General features: G+C 37.5%; 1 protein-coding gene across 1 annotated transcript in view; it reads right to left on the reverse strand.

The window, feature by feature from the left end:
* The window catches only part of KCNU1 (potassium calcium-activated channel subfamily U member 1), a 143,030-nt gene that overhangs the window by 104,443 nt on the left and 15,949 nt on the right, over window positions 1–22,638 (reverse strand). Inside the window, 8 exon segments of the mRNA XM_002917235.4 lie at window positions 5,603–5,713; window positions 7,327–7,418; window positions 8,360–8,530; window positions 13,497–13,572; window positions 14,942–15,017; window positions 15,990–16,101; window positions 17,523–17,613; window positions 18,715–18,776. Coding sequence (XP_002917281.1) covers window positions 5,603–5,713; window positions 7,327–7,418; window positions 8,360–8,530; window positions 13,497–13,572; window positions 14,942–15,017; window positions 15,990–16,101; window positions 17,523–17,613; window positions 18,715–18,776 — 791 coding nt within the window.

Below are 22,638 nucleotides of genomic sequence, written 5' to 3' on the forward strand. Positions count from 1 at the left end.
TTACTAAAAGTATCTTATCAGAACTCACTCTAGAGGAAAGATAAAGCCTGTATGGTCCAATGACTATTACAGAAATTGAAGCCATAATTTAAAATCTCTCCAAACAAAACAAAGACAAAACACACACAAACACCAAACAAAAATTTAAATCCACCACTTCTAAATGGTTTTACTGTATCTTCTACCACACTTTCAAGCAACAAATCATCCCATTTTTTACACAGCATCTTTTGAAGATATAAAAAGGAGGGAATAGTCTTCAGCTAATACTACAAAACCAAACTAACCGTAATTCCAAAACTATTAATGTAATTTAGCACAATAACAAATTGAAAGTAAAAAAAAATATATAGAGAGAGTCATCTCAGATACAGAAAAGATGGTGATAAAAATATATTTCACAGTTAAGAAACACAGCTCATGGTATATGAGGTATAGAAGAAAATACTCCTAACCCAATAAGGAATATCTTTAAAATAAAGGATGTCCTTAATGACAAAATATTAGAAAAATTTTCTTTGAAATGAGAAAGAAAAGATATCGCCACTTTTTTTGCTAATGTTATATTTGATGTCTCATCAAGTACAATAAGAAAATAAAATAAACTGTACATAGAAGGATTGGAAAGGAGGAAATAACCGTCTTTATTTGAAGCTATTATTTACATAGAAACCCCTAACAACACTACAAAAAAAGATTTAAGTAATGGAGAAATTTAGTAATATAGATAGATAGAAGATTAATATGCAAATGTCAATTCCGTGTTTTATACCAAAAGCAAACAACTAGAAAAAGTAACTAATGAGACAGTATTTCCAATAATATCAGAAAAAATCAAGTACCTGGAAATATAAATATACGTAAAATAAATATCACATTATTACTGTTTTATGTTGTATATTCTCTAAGCCTAGTTATCTGACTCTTCTGGAAGTTTTGAGGGCTGCATAACATCTATTTATACATTTCTTTCTGCTTAATTTAGCCATAAGTAGTTTTTGTTGCATGCCACTAAGTACCCTGATATACAGGAATATAAATTAATATTTCGTCTTTATGACAATTTATATCATAATATCTCGGAATTTTTTTTCTTAAATAACAGGTAACCAAAGAAAGGAAAGTAACAATTTATCTATCAGGTATCTATTTTTCCTTAAAATTTTGCAATATCTTTGTGGCTTGAAATAACAAATTATTATTTCTTGAAATTCTTTGGTTTGATTTGGCTCGGATGGGTGACTTTTCTGCTCCATGTGGTTTTGTTGGAGTCACTCCTATGTCTGCATTTAGCTGAGAGCTTTAGTGGGCTAGGACATCCAAGATAGCATCACCTATATGTCTATTGCCTCAACTGGGCTAGCTGAAGGAGCTGGCACCCAGTTGGGCCTCCTCTCCATCAGAGTAGGTGAGCTTCTTCTATAGTGCTTCAGGGCTCCAAGAGACTAGAAGCAGAAGCTGCCAGACCTCTTGAGGGCTGGGCCCATAACTGGCCCAGCCACTCATGTGTACTTTATTGGTTAAAATGAGTTAAGAGGCAGTCCAGTTTCAACAGAAGGGAGAACAGACTCCACTTTTGTTGGAGGAGTAGAACATGTGTCAACAACTGGGAGGAATCCTGGTAGTCATCTTCTAAAAACAATCTACCACAAGAATTCACCTCCCTCCCCTGTACAAAATATTCTCACTTTCTTTTCCTAAAATTTTATCTCTTTAAAGCATCAGCTTAAAGTCCTGGATCTTGTCATCTACGTCAAGTCTAGATGTGGATGGGGCTCCTCAGGCACAGCTTCTCCTCATCTGATGACCTATGACCTAGGTAGACAAGTCGTCTCCAGCTCAACACCCAGCATACCAAGATGAGGCAGGGATAGGAAAACTGCAACAGACACTCCCAACCAAAAGACACTGGGGTGGTAATAGATGGCACATAGAAATCACTGGTCCACTGAAGCTGTGAAATCTATCTGAGCACATATTATCATGCCCCCCCTGACTCAGAGTGCAGAGCATGTTTTTGATTAGGGCCCAGTTCTGCTCTCATGAGCCAGACCATTGTTTTTCTCAATTCTTATCTCTGCCCTCTGACCCTATGAGTCATCTTCTGTTTTCCTAATAAATGGCCCATGTTTGCCCCTGAGTAGCTTTCTCAGCCTAATTCCTGCCTACGCTGGGTTGGGGGCCAAGAGGCATTTGTTTCCATTGTGAAGTCTCTCTGTCCCTTTTACTCCAAGCTGACAGTTAATTTAGCAGTAAAATTTTCTTTAAAGCATTGATGACTTTCTGTAAGTGTTATTCAAGTGCATGCCCCCAAACTCGTATCTTTTGGATTCCTTTGGAGACAGATCTCTACTTTGAGAAAGTCCGAATTCTGGGAAGAATGTCCTTCAGCTTCTTCGAAGCCCTTTGCCTGCCTAAAAGGAGCATCTACAAGTCACCACCTTAAATTTTTCTGAGGTCTTAACAAAAGATCTTACAGCTGCCTCCTTGATTAGATCCTACCCTTTGACCTTGAGGTCACATTTTGATTTTTTCCCCCCTGAGGTAATTTACCTCCGACATGTTTTGGCCAGCTGGAGAGACTGTTCTGAGCCTTCTATATTTTCTTTAAGTTCTGCTTAAAAACTAAAGAGTTTCTTTTTTACCTCCATTTTCTTACAATATCCCATCATACATGATTATACTTAAAGCAAATGACACCTAACATTCTTTCAGGAAATTTTCTTAGCCACCTTCGCATTCTTACTCGGTACATTTCCTATCTATCATATTATTTTGCGTGACATTGTTACCAAAATTGTGCTGTTCTTTCCATACCCAATGGCAGTGTTCTTCACTTGTTTTTCCAGCCTCTAGTAAGAGTCTCCATGCAACCCGTCTAGCCTCTGCCTACCACCCGTTCCAAGGAGAAAGCCACATTTTGGCTTTTTTTATGATAGCAGCCCACTTCCAGGACCACATTTTGTATCAATTATCCCTTTCCACAGAACAAACCGTTCTGGAATGTACTGATCTAAAACAACAACAATATATTATTTCTCAAGATTTTGTGGGCTGGCTGTCTCAGCAAGGCAATTCTTCTGTTCCATACCGTGTTGACTGTGGCCATTCATTGGGGTACATTCATCAGGGAGCTTGACTGAGAGCTGGAATGTCCAAAATGACTTTACCCGCATGACTATTATTTCACTTATGTGACTGGAGCAGCTGACAGCTAGTTGGACCTTCTCCCCAGCGAGCTACTCTGACTCTTTACACTCCAACACAGTGAAAGTTGAAACTATCGATCCTCTTAAAGGCTAGGCCTGCAACCAGCAAAGTGTCACCTCTGTGGCATTCAATTTATCAAATCAAGTCATTGGCCAGCGCAGATTCAAAGGGGAAGAGGAAGAGACTCCACCTTTTATTGAGAGGAGCGATAGGAATACACAGCCAGGGGAGGAAATGTTAATAGTTATGTTAAAGAAAAATCTACCACAATTGCAGATCATGATCATTGTTTTAAAGGAAATATAATGGAGCAGTGAGAAAGGAGGATTAGAAGACACTAATTAAGAGCTTGAATTGGGGGTGTGGGGGGACTCTGAGTTGCTGAAGGGTAAAAATAAATTGATCATATAACAGTAGGAGAAGAGCTTCTGAGAAAAAAGCACAAATCAGTAAAGTGGCCTTTTTAGAAGCTAAGGAGAGACAAAATCTTAACTTTGAATAGGGTTGTGATAGTGAAGATGAAGTGGTAGAAACAGAATTAGTATTTATTAAGGAGACAAAATTGACGATACTGATGAAAGTGCACATAGGATTTGAGGGAGAGGAGTAGCAAACACAATGCTTCATTTTCTGTTTTAAGGAACTACACTGATAACATCCCATTTACTGAGATAGAAAATGCTGTTTGCTTTCTTTCCTTTATATACTTTTTTATTTGCCTTGTTAGCTGGAGAGAGGGACATAAGATCATGAGTTTACTTTTAAAAATGTTAAATCTGAGGGGCCTTTGAAACACTGGAATGGAAATATCCAGTAAGCAATTAGTTTGTGAATACAGAGCCACAGAGAATGTCTGGCAGAGGACATAAATTTTAGAGGCATCAGAAATTATAGGTAATTGGAAAAATTCTAGATGAATTTTATATCATTTAAAAAATTTCATTCATTCTCTGGACAAGTACCTATAATAACCTACATTAGTTCATGAAAATACAGCAGTAAATACATCTAATGATTTCTTTTTTGTCTCAACTGGATTATAATTATTAGCTCCTTATGAAAATTTTCACACTTTTTTTTTTTACTATTTTTTAAAATAAGGATTCAAGCAATATACAAATTACTGAGAAGACAGGCATGCAACGATAGTGAAACAGAACTGTTGGCTGTCCATCAATAGCACCAAGAAGGAGTTCAAAATGCTTGTCATCTCATACATGAGAGCCTAAGTTACAGTGGACTAGGCATGCCCTAATCTAAAAAATACAAAGTGTTAACTATAAAATGGGTGAAGGTTGAAGTGACCCTGTATTCAATGCTGTATAAGATCAAAATGTCATTTCGAATATGTCTGACTTATTTAGCGACGTGTGGATGACTGATGAGCCTTTTAGGCAAAATGAAGAAGCTAGTTCACTACACTTTTCACAAAATCAATTCCAGACAGCTTAAATATAAAATAATTCAATATGAAAACATAAAAACGCCAGAGGAATATTTGCTTAATTCTAGAACAGAGAGGCCAAAAAATGCCACAAAAGCCAGATGCCAAAATGAAAGAGTTGATGGATTATAGTGCATGTAAATCCAATGCTCTGTATTAAAATAAAAGCATGTGCACACACAGACAAAAGCAAAGAGAGAAAAATATTTACAACACGCGACACAAAAAGGCTAGTATCAAAATATATTAAGGCTGCTTAGAAGTCAGTAAAGCAACAGATGACCATCCTCATGGAGAAGAAGATAGGAATGAAAAGACAAATTCTTTCATTCATCAAAAAATAGTCAAACATACAAAAATTGTTCAGTCTCACTAGGAAACAAAATTGTAGGAAGAAAAAGCAAAAAGGAAACCATCGAAACATATAAAAATTGTTCAATCTCACTATGAACCAAAATTGTAAAATAAAACAAGGAAACCATTTGTCTATTTAAAAATCTTTTTGTACTAATTATGCATTTTCACCAAATAGCTGACCTGGACCCTACCTGCGGAAATGTAAGCTTCATAGAACAAAAACCTCATCAATAACAATCCTTTCTGCATCTGTTTGAACTCACACTTCCAATTCTGAGAATTAACAGAATAACAAGTATAAAGTCTACCAGACTTGTGCACAAAATGATGGTCGTATGTAATAATAAAAAATATGGAACACTTTCCTAAATGATGGGAACTCTTTTAAACAGTGTTAGGACATATACAGAAAAATATCAGGCAAGATATATTCGAAAATATTCTATCAGATTAACCGGTTTTTAAGATTGCCTTTTCTTTTAATTATTACCATTTCCTAATTTTTCTATGACTATTGCAAGGGTCATTTTCTTCCATTAAAAATGCACGCATATTACAAGGATTAATTTAGAACCCATGAACCATACTTACTCTCCCAGAAAAACAATCTCGATATTGATTTGCCCTGACTTATGGCGGAGAAAATTCCTCAGGAAAGCAGTCACACTGTCAACTGTAATGTTTCCACAGACCACGATGAACCTAGGGGGCAAGACTAGGTGAGGTGGCTCATCTGAGGAACAGAAGTATCTTCCTGTCAAGATTTAGAGATGGACAATTTGCTTAAACTTAATTTTAAATCAATCTGCTATTTGAATTACCCAGATCTTAAAAACAGAAACACTGAAGATTGCATTTCCAATAAAGAGAAGAGACATCAAACTTCTGTAGTCCTAATTCATCCCATGTTGGGTATGAATCCAAACATATGAATTACATATAGCTTTTCAGGAATACAATAATAACTACCATAATCGCTATGTTTTTCATAGTTATTATAATTTATAATGGACTGGTGCATGTGTTAAGTCACTTGATTTTTTTTCACCTGATTCCTCATTAGCTGATCTGTCTTTTTTTTCAAAGCAACAACAGAGGCTCAGCATAGTTCACTGATTTTCTCAGAGTCAAACAGTATGGCAGAGATGGCAGTACCTTCTAGGTTATTCTGGTTTATCTTCCACATCAAAAATTATCTTGTCCCCACAAAAAAGTGAGTCCAATGGAGAGACATTTAGGACAGGTACAAAAATCTATGCACGTAACTTTTACAGTGAAAAACAGCTGTCACTTTCCTAGGGTTTCATGCATTCAAAGAAGCTATTTTTTCCTCTATTACTCATTGAAGGAAACTGAAAGTGTACGTTCACTTAACCTTAAATTTTCCAGACCTTTTGGGCTACTTTGGCATGTGTTCCGCATCTCTTTCCTGCAATAAATTGGATCAGGCTTTGGCTTATCTAGTTCATTTCACTATTTTCAATATTTTTTTTCGCTCATTTCATTATTATTATTATTTTATTTATTTTTTACTTTCCCCTTCAGACTCCTAGGTCAGTCTTGGTTTTCATCCAATTGTGCTGAGACCACTCCAAGAGAGTTTCTCTTCACTGTACCTATCTCCTCTAGAGCAGATGGAGACTAAATAAAAACGAAACGCTTCAAATTTAAGATCTCCAATCCATTCTCTCCTTCTTAGATGTGAAAACCATAATAGAAACTGAAGTAACACATCACAGAGAAATAGGGTAAAAAAACAATGCCAACTCTGTTTCGCTTCTAGAACAGGTGGCTGTAACATGGACAAAACAGGTGATCTACGAAGTGTTGTAGATGTGGAAATTGCTCTTCTCGCTAGCAAAACTCTGCCCGTGAATGAGACCCCATGTGGCATAGGGAGATTTTGGCTAAGACAACAGAATTGAAGTCATTATTTTAGTGGCTTTAATTTGATCCATTATGTGAAGTTAGCCATAAGTTAACCACATGATTAAAATGAATACAACAGTTGGTAATAGATTAAGAGAAGAGTTAGTGATAAGAGATGTAGAAATATTGCCACAATCAATATTTGACAGGGAATGACAACATTATCTGTCACTTTAGTTGATTTACTAAGGGCTAAGCATCTACACAGCAGTGATTACTAAAGAGCAAATATCTTCTTATAGTATTTATTTTAGCACAACCCTCTTCGCTGAATGAAGGGCCTCGCCAATATATTCACCTAAGCCAGGCAATAGGTATTTAGAAAGGGATATGTGACTAGTAGGATTTCTCAAACTGTAGAAATTATACTTGAAAGCCATACTTACTTTTTCCCTTTGACTACTTCATAGGAACTGGTATATTTCCTCTTGTTAGCAAAAAGTTCCACCATTTCAGGGACATAATTCGCAAATAGGATCTAAAATGATTAGCAAATAAAATCTTAGGTGCCTTTATTTTCAAGGGTAGTCCAAAATTCTGAGGCTATTAAGGAGAAAGAAGGTACATAAAACTTTCTCTTATTTAGGAGGGGTGTGACTATGGAACTGTTTTTAAAAGGCAGACAATTTTTCTTTCTTACTTCAACCTTTGGATTTGGTTTAAATCAAATAAAATGCTTTACAGCATTCAAAATGATGAAAGCAAAGACAAGCAGTAAGGCAACCTTCCTGCCCATTTTGTCCCCTAGTCACATCTAACTGTCTTTCTGACTCTTTGATTTGGTACTCCTTAAGGCCTTAGAAAAAAATAAAGCATGTGGGACAGAGAGGGGTTCAGGAAAAATGAATAAAATGAGGGGATGTAACAATATGGACAGAGGAATATCAGCAAGGTGGAGTGGAGAATTCTGTTAATGGTTTTTAAGGGATTGAAATTAAAGTCACTAAAAGAAAAGGAGGTTTCCTTTGTCCATGACACACTCCTGAACCAAGTACAGATGTTCACATATCTGAAATAGAATGCTAGTTCAGAGAGAGCTTACACATTTGGTCTAGAAAGAAGAGAATTTTCTTCAAATCAAATCTCAAATGACCTTCTTCCTCTTTGGAAGAAAGACTTTAGTCTGATGGCCAAAGATAAAGGAATATAGGGTTGCTCAATTCAATATAGAGTAAATAAAGGAAAGTCTACTCTCCTTCGTCTGCCATCCTCATCTTTGGCCATCAAGCAACTATGTCATGCACTCCAGGGGATGCAGTTTGGAAAATACGGGCTCTAAATATCTTCCCATTTTCATTCGACACCTACTCTGAATAATGCAACATTCACTCTCAAACCTATATCGTTCTATTTCTCACCATTAACTACATGTTTTTGCTTTATGTAGCTATATTCAAAGATATTAAAAATATTCTTCACCAAACTCCCCAGAGTGAAAAACATGATGAAGGTCCGTCCTAGGGATGTCTTGGCTACCACATCTCCAAAGCCAACAGTTGACGTTGTTGCCATGACCAGGTAAATAGACTCAAAATATGATATATTCTGTGAATTTCTACCTTTGAGCCAGGGATCACCAGAATTTTCCACCTGTCCAAAGAGAGGAGATTCAGGAAAGGTCTTTGAATGGAATCCAAGGGAAAGTTTATAAAGAATAGGCAAAACACTGGACTAGTTTCACTTAGTTCAATCCAAATGAAGTATTAAGTGATTCCCAGGTGGCACTAAAGGGTTTGCAAAGTGTGGGTAGTGATTGTGAAGCCTTGTGTTCCTTCACTGTGATTACTGCTGAACTCTGAGGTGACATGGAGCTTGACCCCACATTTGGAGTGTTCCACCAGGGGACTGGCTGCCCATCTCTCTCTCTTCATTTGGGCAAATCGTCGCATCCAAGAGTCATGAGACTCCAAAGGCTCTCAGATGGAGCAATGATTATTTATTCTTATTTTCCACTAGCTCAGGATTATCATTAAAAAAGAAGCACTTAGAAAAAAAAGAAGCAGCACTTACATGAGCACTTCATTTCAATGAGCTTAAGCACATGAAGGCTAGTGTCCAAGGAAAAGCAAACAAACAAGTTTTGCAGGTTATTCCCCACCTCCAAAAAAAAAAAAAATCTTTTCAGTGATTAAAAAAAAAACTCTGAAGAGTATTTCCTCTGATTTCTCCAGAAGTCTTCATATTTTAAGAAAACTAAATTTATTAGATTATCTTTTTTATATTAAATAAAATGAGTAACTTAGGCAATGGCACTATACTTCATATTTGTAGTATATAAACTTATAAATTTGATATATATCATATATAACAATTGTATAATTATACAACTTTTTCCATTTTTGACTTTTTTTCCCCAAATAGCTGACATATTTCCTGTTTTCCGTTTTTATTTAGCACAAAAATGATAAAATGTTGGAGATGCCTGAGGAAAGTAGGTTTTTTGTTTCAGTGTTAAAAACTGAAACAAAAATAGAAATAGAAATAACATTGTTCGATTGGGTATTTGATCACTTTTTAAAAGTGACCTTAAGTTTTTTTTTTTTAAAGATTTTATTTATTTATTTGAGAGAGTGCACAAGCAGAAATGGGGGAGGGGCAGAGGGAAAGGGAGTGGCAGACTCCCCACTCAGTGGGGAGCCCAACATGGGGCTTGATCCCAGGACCCTGAGATCATGACCTGAACTGAAGTGAGACACTTAACTGACAGCCACGCAGGTACCCCTAAAAGTGACGTTTCTTAAATTTGTTGAGTAGGTTAAGGGTATGGACTCCTATAATACCCTACTCTGAAATAAGAAAGGGATTGTACATCTATATTTAACTCCCATGGCTGGCAGTGGATTTTGTTGCAAAGTCTACTAATCTACTTCCACTAATTTCTGGAGTCTTCACTGTTTTCTGAGACTAGTATATTATAAGGAAACCAGTTTAAACCACTCAGATTAAGTTATATATATATATGTATTTAAGCCATATATATATTAAAGAGTTGCTTGAGATAGTTTCAAGCTAAAACCCCATAGTGTCTTTTATAGCATCATCTCAGGACAGGGATTCAATCCTATCCTGGCACAACATTTTATATAAATGAAAAGTAAATTTATTTCAACCTCGAAATCTCCTTCACAAGGTAAATCACACTTTAAGGTTTAGCTCACTCTCTTTGGGAGTATTTAGTGTTTCACCTTCTCCCCTCTTTCCCTCCCAGCACCTCTCTCACATCTGGCAGCCTCCTGCTGGCCTACTTGTCCACTCTGCTATTCCTTCTAACCATGTGAGCAGAGACCCATCAGTCCCAGATGGGAAATAAGCTAAGTTAAGGTAAAGGATTATGGACCAATGTCAAGATACTGAATTATTTTCTATTTTTAACTCCACCTTTCAAAACCAAAATGCTATGTTTCAAAACTTCACGTTGTTCAACTTTGGATGAGAAATGCTATAGAGGACGACTCAAGGATGCTCTCCCACCTCCTCTTACCTCACCACCATTCCCATGAGTTATGTTATCTTTATATTGTACATGTGCGTGTAGTCTGCAGCCGTAATTCCCTCAGTTATAGCTTCGTCTACTTCTAATTCATTCAATAATCTCCACCACGACTTTATATCATTGTTTCTTCTCTCCTGAGCTCCTGGTTTTAATTCATCTCCTATGTGGTTGGATTTTACCATCAAGATACATTTTAATTTATTTATTTATGTATTTATGTATTTATTTATTTATTTATTTATTTATATGATTTGGAATCAAGGTACATTTTTAAAAGGGACTCATGGGTGCTATTGTCTCGAGTACTTAAAATGACAGGATGGGCTATACTTTCACACAACTTTGTAGACCTTACTCTATCATCTTTGGTATTGACTGATATTGACAAGAAATCTGAGGCTGGTTTCATGTCTCCCCCTTATATAGACTTTGCTTTCTTCTGCTTGGATTCTCTCCTTATCCTTGAAGGTCAGTAAACTGCTCCAGAATATGGCTGGAATATATAACTTAGGGTCATTTTTCCTGGGATACAGTATACCCTTTAACCCACAGATTCAAGACTTTATTATAAAGCATTTTTCTGGTGACATTTGTTATGTCCTTTTCCTCAGGAACACTATTTTTATAGTCTGTTCAATTGACATTGCTTGGAATACCTTTGTTCTTTTCCATGTCAGTGTTTTCGCCACAATCCTGTCCACCATGTTCCTGAACATGTTCCTGTCACATTGATTACATTTTGGTTCCCTCTAACATAGTGTTCAGCTCTCATAATACTTTTCTCTTTTTCTCTGATATCATTCAGCCCATTTTTCCAACTCCTGGTACTGATTAATAATCCTTTATTTCAAACCTTATGTATTTTCTTTGAATTCGTATTTTTAGTTTTTAAAGCCTTTTATTTGCATTTTTTTTCTCAAATACGGATGTGTTTGGTTTCTTAACTTTTCCTTTGTTTCCTTGGATAAATTCTCTTGTAATTGTTATTCTTCTGTTACATTAAAGAACTGCTTTTTTTTTTTTAAGATTTTATTTATTTATTTGACAGAGAGAGAGACAGCCAGCAAGAGAGGGAACACAAGCAGGGGGAGTGGGAGAAGAAGAAGCAGGCTCCCAGCAGAGGAGCCTGATGCGGGGCTCTATCCCAGAACACCGGGATCATGCCCTGAGCCAAAGGCAGACGCGTAACGACTGAGCCACCCAGGAGCCCCAGAACTGTTGTTATACTGATGTCTCTCTGTTCTCCACCATACCCCCTTGCTATTTTTGGTAGAATTTAAGCAAGAGCACCATCCTGGTTACTTTCTGGTTAATACTCACCTTTCAATGGTATCAACTTTCAGCTGAAGGCCAATAAATTTATGTGAAGATGGTGAGCTGGGACAATTATAGCTTTCATTTTGGTTTGTCATTTCAAATATCCTCCCCCAAGAAAATCTGCCATTTTCTTTGCTCTGGGATCTAGCTCTTCTAGGTTTTCAACAGATGTTGGGAGTGACTTACAGTGGACCCCCTTACATCACAAGCCATCTGGATGCTTCTCCCTCTTTCTCTGCATGCAACCTTCATTGGAGGTCTCCTCACCTGGGTGACTAGATGCCTAACAAGGGCACATGTTCATATGCTTAGAAAGGTCAAGCAAGAGACTTTCATTCAAGTGAGCCTGGTGGAAACTGTCCAACCCAAGAGCACATGCTATTAATAGGGAGCAGCTAGTCTTCAACTAGGACTGTTGTTGGTCTTGACAGAGTGGATTGCCAGAACTTTGTATTTCCCCAAAGAATCCAGAAATCTGAGCTTTTATGTGAGCTCGCCATAAAAGTGAGCAAGAAATAAAAAAACAGAAGAGAAAATACAAACAAATTAGGTCAAATAAAATATGCTGATAGGCCACATTCAGCCTAAGAGCCCTTCACTGTAACTGCTACTGGAGATGAAAAAGTCCCGTTACCATGGTTTCTCCTGTAGCACTCTCTTGCCTACCATTCTGCGATGACCGACAGGTTTTCTGGAGGACACTGATGACTGCTGCTCCCATGGCAGACCCATGCACCCAGGTGCAATCCTCTAGAACCAGAATCTGCCTGTACTGCTGTGATCTTCTCTCAGGACAATTTCTCTCCTGCTTGAGGACTGAGGAGGGATGAGGCTGGTTTCAGATTTCTTAAAGGTTCATATCATGGTTTGCATTTGGTGTTTGACATTTTGCTTGTCAGCTGAAGATGGTAACTTCAATTTTTTTTCTTTTTTATTGTTAATGTTTTACTTAATTTTGAAAGAAGGACTGAAGGGAAAAGATGCCTGCTGTATTTTTTGTTTTGCTTTGCTTTTCTCAAAGACCTCCACTTTTAAGATGCTATTTCAATTTCTGCATTTTTAATGACTGCTCCTCAACTGTCCTCAAGCAATAAAGTCCAAGAGTCTGTTCCTTATTTGTTGCAATCTATTTATAATAATGCCGATTATGTGAGATAAGAATGAGCCTTTCCTACAGGCAAGGAGGCAGCTATAAATGCAGATTGATTTCAGGAGAACTAAGAAAGCCTCAAAGCTCTCCTTTGCAACTCACCAGTTCCTCTCCCACAACTCTCCAGCTTCATCAGTGTGAAAATCTCTCACTGCCTGCATTTCTTTGACTTTTTATTCTTTTGTAAAATGCTGAGACCTCTATGATGACATAGCAAAAAAGATTCACCTATTGCTTATTCTTTTGAAGGGTAAGCTTGTTAGATCCTTTCCTGAGAGCAAGTTTTGAAAGTTAAAAGAAGGAACATAGATACCTTGAGTGCAGGAAACATGTATTTGTGAAAAATACGGGGTTGCAGAAGACCCACAAAGGGGAAGTAAAATGATAAACCTCACACAGTGAGACAGGAGTTCAGAAGGTTTGCCTGCATTTTTTTTTTACTTTATAATAATTTTTTATTGTTATGTTAGTCACCATACAGTACATCCCTAGTTTTTGATGTAATGTTCCATGATTCATTACTTGCATATAACACTGTTAAAAGAAAAGATGTTCATGCTGACCAGCAAGATTAGAGAGTTTGATGAGATGCTTACCAGGTGAATGAATCCTGCAGCTGTGAACCAGGTACTGAGCACTATTGATAACAGTTTGGAAAACTTCACTGCATTGCTAGAGGAAGAAAGACAAGAAACTGTTGTCTTGTTGGGTTCTGACAGGTTCCAGAAAAACATAATACCCTGTCCTCTGAAATCTGGCTACTCTTCTGTGACAGAAGCAAGAGTACACTTAGCTGGGAGCATTATTAGAAACGCAGGATCCCAGAGCCCACCCCTGATTATGGATCTGCATTCTCTGCTTGATGCGTATACACATCAGAGTCTGAGATGCCCAGACACTTGTTCAAGAACTTTACACGTTACTATGACATCCACTAGCCTGATAGTATATTGCCTTTAAAATATATGTGTATCATCATAAAATAAATTTGATAGATTTTTACATTGTCTAAAGTAACGGTACAAAGTGGAGCATCCTACGAATCCCGAGAATGGGTTTGCAAAGTGGTATTTTGAGCAGATCACAGAAATGTCTTACATTGCTAAACTCCTACCAGGATCTTTGAGTGAAGGGGATCAGACAAGCTCCTATTTCCTAAGTAAAGGTCTAGAGTTTAGCTGAAATCTCAATGGTTTTCAGGTAGGGACACCTGTTACACAAGAACAGCCTAGTTCCTACTGCTCCATAACGCAGGAACACTTAGCAGTAAAATCCACCTGGCCTATAAAATTTGATGCTTCTAGGGAGAACATACAGACATGGAGATTTTCAGTGGGTAACGTTAAACCAAACTGCTTAAAACTTTAGAAGTATGGCTGCTCAAGGTAGTTTGTATTTTTTTTTTTTTGAGACATTTGGGTGGCTCTATTTTTGTAAGCAATTTCACGGCTGCTCCTGGGTACCACATGCTCAGAGAAATTGGTTTTATATTCCTAGACAGACGAGATGTGATTCAGTGTGTAGAACCAAAGCCCCTGAAATATTTTTTTTAAAGATTTTATTTATTTGACAGAGAGAGAGACAGCCAGTGAGAGAGGGAACATAAGCAGGGGGAGTGGGAGAGGAAGAAGCAGTCTCCCAGCAGAGGAGCCTGACATGGGGCTCGATCCCAGAACGCCGGGATCACGCCCTGAGGAGAAGGCAGACGCTTAACGACTGCGCCACCCAGGCGCCCCACCCCTGAAATATTTTTATTTTAAATTTTTTTTTGAGGGGAGAGGCAGAATTAAAGTCTAAATGGACCTGCAGACTGTAGCTCTGCAACACAAAGAAGAAACAAACTCTTTCAAGTGATGGCAAACTTCTCCGCCAGCACATGATAATACAATGGGAGTGAGTGAGTGGATAGTATTTTGGGAGCTAAGGCGTTTCCTGGGATTTGCACCTTCTGATGGGAAATGAGCTGAAGGTTCGGTTTACATTTTAATTTCCTAATCCAAACCAGCAAGTAAGCAGGACTGGAGTCAAGGCTAGCATTTACCTGGTTCTGATGGCTTGGAGAATTTGCAGGATTTGAGGGAGTTCTAGTAGGCGCAAAGCTCGTAAGAACCGTAAACCTACAAAGCAAGCAAAAGGAGAAATCTGCCAAAAGGAGAGGGTCACTTCAGGGAGTGCTCTGTGTTATAACACAATTGGGACTATTTATACTCTTCCTCTCCCGGAGATGCTCAGATACAATACAACACAGCACAGGTTTAAGAGCATGAACTCTAGTTCAAATCCTGGCCCTGACACTAAACAGCTGGTGTAATCTAAAGCAGTTCCCTTAACTTCCCTAGTTCCTCATCTGCAAAATGGGAATTATAAGCACCTACTTCGTAGGGCTGTTGAGCTAATAATAGAAAGCATGCGGAGGCATGGCTCAAGGGGAATAAACACTACTCAACACTTTACTCTATTGAACTCCTCTTTAGAACAGGCAGTCAGTTATTTATAAACCACTTAAACTCCTGACTACAGAACCTCTACGATCTGCTCCTCAGTTTTCTCATGATGTTTTGCTCTACGTAGTTTGAGACTTGGGACGGCAAGGAATATTTGATAGGTAATAGATGATAATAAAAAATTCCATAAAAACTGATAAAAGCCACATAATGCTCACGCACTGTCCATTCATCCACATCACAGACAAGATAATTAATTAAATAAATCTCTAACATGTCATAGCCTGTCCAGATAGATGATCTAGAGCTTTTAAAGACCCAGGGAGACTTTTCATCTCTTCCAGCCCATGTGGGATTCCAGCATAAAGGTGCTGCAGGGGGCTGGGATGTTTGGGCCTCGCCTCTCAGGCTGTGGATGAGCCAGTCCCTAAACAGTAACAACCACGGTCACCTACTCTGCATCATGTACTGAGGTTAAAAAAAAATAATAAGTTCTGAAAATATATTACAAAACCATATAATCATGACCAGAAATTTTTAAAATGGCATTTAGGCTTTAAAGGAAAATGAAGGATACTTACGAGTGAACGTGGAGGATTTTTTTTTTTTAATAGAGTTTGCTCCCGATTCCCACAACACACTTACCTAGCCAATTACTCTTCAAATAATAAGAAATAAAGGTTGGTGGAATGGTAAAGATGTCTACAATGGAATTCATCTCCACCCAGAACTTGATCTTGTCATCAGCTGCCACAAACTATGAAATAGAAAAACAAGACTCCAAATTCTGTTACCCTTGACAATTTTAAAATGAACATAAGAGTGGCTTCGTTCAGCTACATTTCACTCATGCGCCAAAGCTTTGATCTCATTCTATTATAAACATACATACATATACATATACATACGTATACTTAGATAGCTATATACATAAATATATATTAGTATAGATATACATATATATTAATTACATATAAGGACAGTAACTGTAGTGGGTGTTTAATAAATGTACGTGAACCCATTTTACTCACCAGGTCTTAATTCTCACACTTCAGAATAAACACTTTGACCTTCCTGCTGCTCCTGGAACTTTCTGATGTATATAATTATGTAGATAAAGCCTCCTATTTGTGAGTCTCCTATTTGTGACCAGTGAAGATTTAGGATGGCCTTCAGTGGAAAAAGTACAACTATCTAGAAGCTTGGCTGGCCAGGCCCTGTATCTGAGCTTCCCTATTTAGATTAAGAAAGTAAGCATTTCCGGGGCGCCTGGGTGGTGCAGTCGTTAAGCGTCTGCCTTCGGCTCAGGGCGTGATCCCGGTTCTCTGGGATCGAGTCCCACATCAGTCTCCTCCACTAGGAGCCTGCTTCTTCCTCTCCCACTCCCCCTGCTTGTGTTCCCTCTCTCGCTGGCTGTCTCTCTCTGTCAAATAAATAAATAAAATCTTTAAATAAAAAAAAGAAAGTAAGCATTTCCAAGGGAGATTACTATAAAAAGATGCTGATGATCAGTGTGGTTTAAGTTTTGAAGGAAGGTCATAAAAATACAGATCATATACACACACAGACATTATAAATGTATATATACACATATACATACATATATACACGTGTATGTACACATATACATACACACACATATATATACACACACATACAGTCTTCCATAAACAAGGGATGGATAAATATAATGAAATCTAGATCTAGGATGGATCGTCAATAAATACCTGTGGAATGGGAGAACTATTTAATAAATAAGTGTAACAAAAATGAAACAAAGATATACAAGGATTTTGTACAGTTTTATGTCACATATGCCATCATTGGCATCAGTGGAACCAGTGACATTTTCAGAGGCTATTACTCAGGTTTGCTAGCCTGTGGTTATTAGTAAAGCTTTCTCAGTGGTGGGTGGGAAACCAATAAGAATAGTGTGACAGGGTGATGATATTTAAAAACGAATCATTTTCATGTGCATTGGGATTTTTGCCTAGATACAGTTTCAAGAGCAAGAGAAAGTTTTCATGCCTCTTTATACATTGGACAATTTAGGGCACAGACCCTCTAGTTTTAGAGCCTGAACACATAGGCAGATTGTACAACTAAGGCACATACAGACCTCTTTGGGTTGCACCTGTTGTGTTCATCTGTTTACTCCCACTTTCCATAGATACTTACTCTCAACCCAAAATAGAAACTAAAGAACATATTGAAAGTCAAATCAATAGGGATGGTTTTGTCTTCATATGAAGAACAGCTTCCAACAGGGCTGGAAAAGAAACAAGAGCAATGTATAAAATGTACATTTTAAAAGCTCTGACTATACAAGATCAAATGAAGAGAAAGAGTAGTCAATGTTCTATTTATTCACATGAGTGGTTAATCCAAGACAATTAAATTCACATCATAAGGAATTACTTTTCTCTTGGAAGGAGAAGTATGCACAAACAAAACCACGGACTGCACATGGAGCTGAACGTAACAGGATAGTTACCTGTTCTTCCTTTCATAGAGCTTACTGGTTCAATTTCTGCCTTACCAATGAGGATTCAGAGGCATAGCGATTATGTAGCTCTTCTTGATTTGCAAAACCATCTACCCAGCCAGGACATTTTGGCTTCTGTACCCCTCTGATACAGAGCTACTCTAAGTCAAATGGATTGATCTGAACCCAAATTTAAGGGTGATTTCCTAAAAGATCAGTAAGGAGTTCACAAAACAAAGGGTGCTATTTTCCCTAGGCTTTCTAAAATTGCCTGACTTGAGTAGCCCTGTAATCCCAATTTTACTTCAGCTGGAAATCCAATGTAATTCCCAGCTGATCAGTGTGATTAGATTGGGTTGTGTCCAAAAAACCATTCTAACTTGGGCATAGAAGAAGAGAATGGCTTTAGAGAAGAGCAGACAATAATGTGCTCCTTTATCCCAGGTGAGGTCTAGCATTTTCCTTTCTCAAAACCATCCAAAGTTGTTTGAAACCTATGAGAAACCCTGAAACAACTACAGAACTTCTGTTCCAACACTTAGGGACTCCAAAGTCATAGAACACCCTACTAAGTGGAGACCAAGGGTCCAAGGATGGAGACCACAGCTGGAGGTTTCCAGTCTCAGAGATTCTAGAATAGACCTGTGTACAGAATCCCAGCCACTACCAATGCACGATGATAGGATACCAGGGAAATTTATGCATTTTTTTTTGTGGAATTGGGTGTAGTACTTCTTGGGGCAGGGGGGGAACACTTATCCTTTTTTATGAGGTTGTGTGTGTCTATGTCTAAAAACATGGTAAGCATTACTCCTGACAGAAAATTCCAAATTAGTTGGCAATCTACTGACAGAGAGGACAAGGGTGACTGGGGATTTTACTCACTCAGAAGAGTTGATGAAATAGATTATAAGAGACCCAATGCTTAGTACAAATACAAGGATCACCTGGAAAGAAAAAAAAAATGAGGACCAATGTACAAATCATTTTATTAACATACAGATGAATAAACAAACCAACAAAATTGTGTTTTTTCTTTTAACCTTGCCTATATATATGTAGCCATTTTTCACACATTCGTTTACATTAGCATTCATTCATTGAAGAAAAATTGGTTGGAACTTTACTGGGTATTCAGTAAATGACATGCACCCACTCATTTTACTTACATAATTTTAATTCCCACATACTTTAGAATGAACAGCTTGTCCCTCCTACTGCTCAAAAGGCTTCTGATCTCAAGAAGTCCTATCATTTATTCATTCCTTCACTCATCAAACATTTATGAAGTGCTTAATATGTGTCACATACTTTATTACATGCTGGAAATGAGTGTTATTGGATATTGGCTTTGGACTTGAATTGCCTGTGATACTGGAGAAGAAACAATCCCAACAAGCCCATTTAAAGGATGTTCAGGATTTTGACAGGAGGGAATGTGCTATTAAGTGCGGAAAAGAAAATGAGTGCATTAAACACAGCAATGTGCTTGGTTTGTCAAAGAAGCAGAGCTGGTGGAATATAATCAGAAATTAACCCCTTCAAAATCCTCAAGGCATTTGGATGAAACCTTCTGCAGCCCCCATGACTTTTGAGGTCAACTTAAGGTAACCAAACATTCTTCCGGTCATTCCTTGTTTCTGAGCCATTTGATTTTTTATGTTCAGTCCAGTGTAGTATTGGTAATGCTAATAATAAAACTGAATTTTATTTATAATTAAAGCTTTACTCCCTTTTCACCTCAGATGTTCCTTGGGCAGGTTACCTATACTGGGGAAAAGGGTTGGTTTCCTCTCTATTAACTCTTTCTGAGTTTTTATTTCTAGTTGCCCACTGACTAGACTACCTCTGGCCTCTCCAGAATTGTAGTTCAGTGTCACAGAGTAAACAGAAGAGGGAGGTCAGAAGAGCAAATGCTGGACTTGACTGCTGTTAAATCACTAGGCTCTCACCCTGGGGCTCTGGGAATGGGAGGTATTTAATGCTTACTTGTATGGACTGTTTCATTGTTTTTGAAAATACCAATTCAATTCATATTCAAATTCAACAAGCATTTTTTTACTACCTATCATGAGCCAAATATTATTCTGGTGATTGGGATATATCAGTGAACAACATATATGAAGATCCCTGCCTTTATGGATATTACAGTCAAGACAATAAATAAAGACAACTAATATATAACTTGCATGATATGTTAGCAGTTACATGCTAGGAAAAAAGTTAAGCAAAGTAAAGGGGATCAGAAATGTAAAGGGGGCAGGGAGAAGGGTTGCAGTGGGGATAATTCTTAATCACTAAGGGTCCCATTTGCAGTCCCCTTGAATTGGGTGGAAACATGTGCTCAAACTGGTTGCTCACAACTTTTCTCAGTACACCTCACATGCCTTTATTCTACCGGGACCCGTACCCCTCCAGATGCCTACTTGAGCTGGAAGGAGAAGACTCTCACATGTGACCCTAATCTGGCCCCTGGAAAAACTCAAGTATTCTCTGCCTCAACAAATAGCGGAAGGACAGATTATCTTCAGTATGACAGATTATCTTCAGTATGACAACTTCTGCATAGAACAGCTATGCTGTTCTATGGCCCCTTATCACAAATGAGCTAGATGTCAGTCCTCTGTGTCCCCAGCATTCCAAGAGATGCAAACTGAAAATTATGAGTGGTACCTCTTAAGCCTCTTTCCTTAGGCTTGACATGAGACAAAAGCACTCCCACACCTCTGGCACAACAGAACTTGTTCTAAAAAATCCTCTTCTATTTCCAACTTCACTTAAATTTTTTAGCGTTTTTATTTAAGTTCCTTAATCCCCACCATCTATTTCGTCCATCCTCCCTACCCACCTCCCTCTGGTAACCATTAGTTTGTTCTTTATAGTTAAGAGTCTGTTTCTTGGTTTGCCTCCTCTTTTTTTTCCCCTTTGCTTGCTTGTTTTGTTTATTAAATTCCACATATGAGTGAAATCATATGGTATTTGTCTTTCTCTGACTCATTTATTTCACTTAGCATAATACCCTCTAGTTCCATCCATGTCATTGAAAATGGCAAGATTTCATTCTTTTTTATGGCTGAGTAAATACACACTACATGTATACTACATCTTCTTTATCCATTCATCAGTTGATGGACACTGGGACTGTTTTCATAATTAGGCTATTGCAGATAATGCTGCTAAAACAATGGGGTGCATGTATCCCTTTGAATTAGGTCTTTTTGTTTGTTTGTTTGTTTTTGGTTTTGTTTCGGTAAATACCTAGTAGTGCAACTGCTGGATCATAGGGTAGTTCTATTTTTCACTTTTTGATGAACCTCTACACTGTTTTCCTGAGTGGCTGCACCAGTTTGCATTCCCACCAACAGTGCAAGAGGGTTCCCCTTGCTCCACATCCTTGCCAGCACCTGTTGTTTCTTGTGTTGTTGATTTTAGCCATTCTGACAGTTGTGAGGTGATATTTCATTGTTGTTTTGATTTGTATTTCCCTGATGATCAGTGATGTTGAGCATCCTTTCATGGGTCTGTTGGCCATCTGTATGTCCTCTGCCCATTTTTTAACTGGATTATTTGTTTTTCAGGTGAGTTTTATAAGTTCTTTAAATCACTCACTATGATCAAGTGCGATTTATTCCTTGGTTATAAGGGTGGTTCATTATTCAAAATCAATCAACATGATAAACCATATTAATAAAAGAAAGAATAAGAATCATATGATTATTTCAATAGATGCAAAAAAAGCATCTGACAAAGTAAAATATCCATTCGTGATAAAAACCCCCAACAAAGGTTTAGAGGGAACATACCTCAACATAAGAAAGGTCACATATTAAAAACCCACAGCTAATATCATCCTCAAGGGGGAAACAGCTGAGCACTTTTCCTCTATGGTCAGGAACAAGGCAGGGATGTCCACTCTCATCACTGTAATTTAACATAGTACAGGAAGTCCTAGCCTCAGCAATCAGACCCAAAAATAAATAAATAAATAAATAAATAAATAAATAAATAAATAAATAAAAAGAAATAAAAGGCATCCAAATCATCAAGGAAGTAAAACTTTCACTATTTGCAGATGACATGATACTGTCTATAAAAAACCCAAAAGATGCCACCCAAAAACTCCTAGAACTGATAAACGAATTCAGTAAAGTCACGGGATACAAAACCAGTGCACAGAAATCTGTTGCATTTCTATGCATCAATAATGAAGCAGCAGAAAGAGAAATTAAGGAATCAATCCCATTTAAAATTTCACCAAGAACAATAAGATATCTAGGAATAAACTTAAGCAAAGAGGTAAAAGACCTGTACACTGAAAACTATAAAATACTGATAAAAGAAATTGATGACGACACAAAGAAATGGAAAAACATTCCATGCCCATGGATTGGAAGGACAAATATTGTTAAAATGTCTATACTACCAAAGCAATCTACACATTTAATGCAATCCCTATTGAAACACCAACAGCATTTTTCACAGAAATAGAATATAATAAACGATCCTAAAATTTGTATGGAACCACAAAAGACTCCAAACAGCCAAAGCAAACTTGAAAAAGAAAAGCCAAGCTGGAGGCATCACAATTCTGGACTTCAAGTTTTATCACAAAGCTGTAGTAATCAAAAAGTATGGTACTGGCACAAAAACAGACACACAGATGAATGGAACAGGATAGAAAACCAAGAAATGAACCCACAAGTACATAGTAAACTAATCTTCAACAAAGCAGGAAAGAATAGCCAATGGAAAAAAAAGATAGTCTCTTCAACAAATAATGTTGAGAAAACTGGACAGCAATATGCAAAA

The sequence above is a fragment of the Ailuropoda melanoleuca genome, chromosome 18 (assembly GCF_002007445.2).
Source record: "Ailuropoda melanoleuca isolate Jingjing chromosome 18, ASM200744v2, whole genome shotgun sequence".
NCBI lineage: Eukaryota > Metazoa > Chordata > Mammalia > Carnivora > Ursidae > Ailuropoda > Ailuropoda melanoleuca.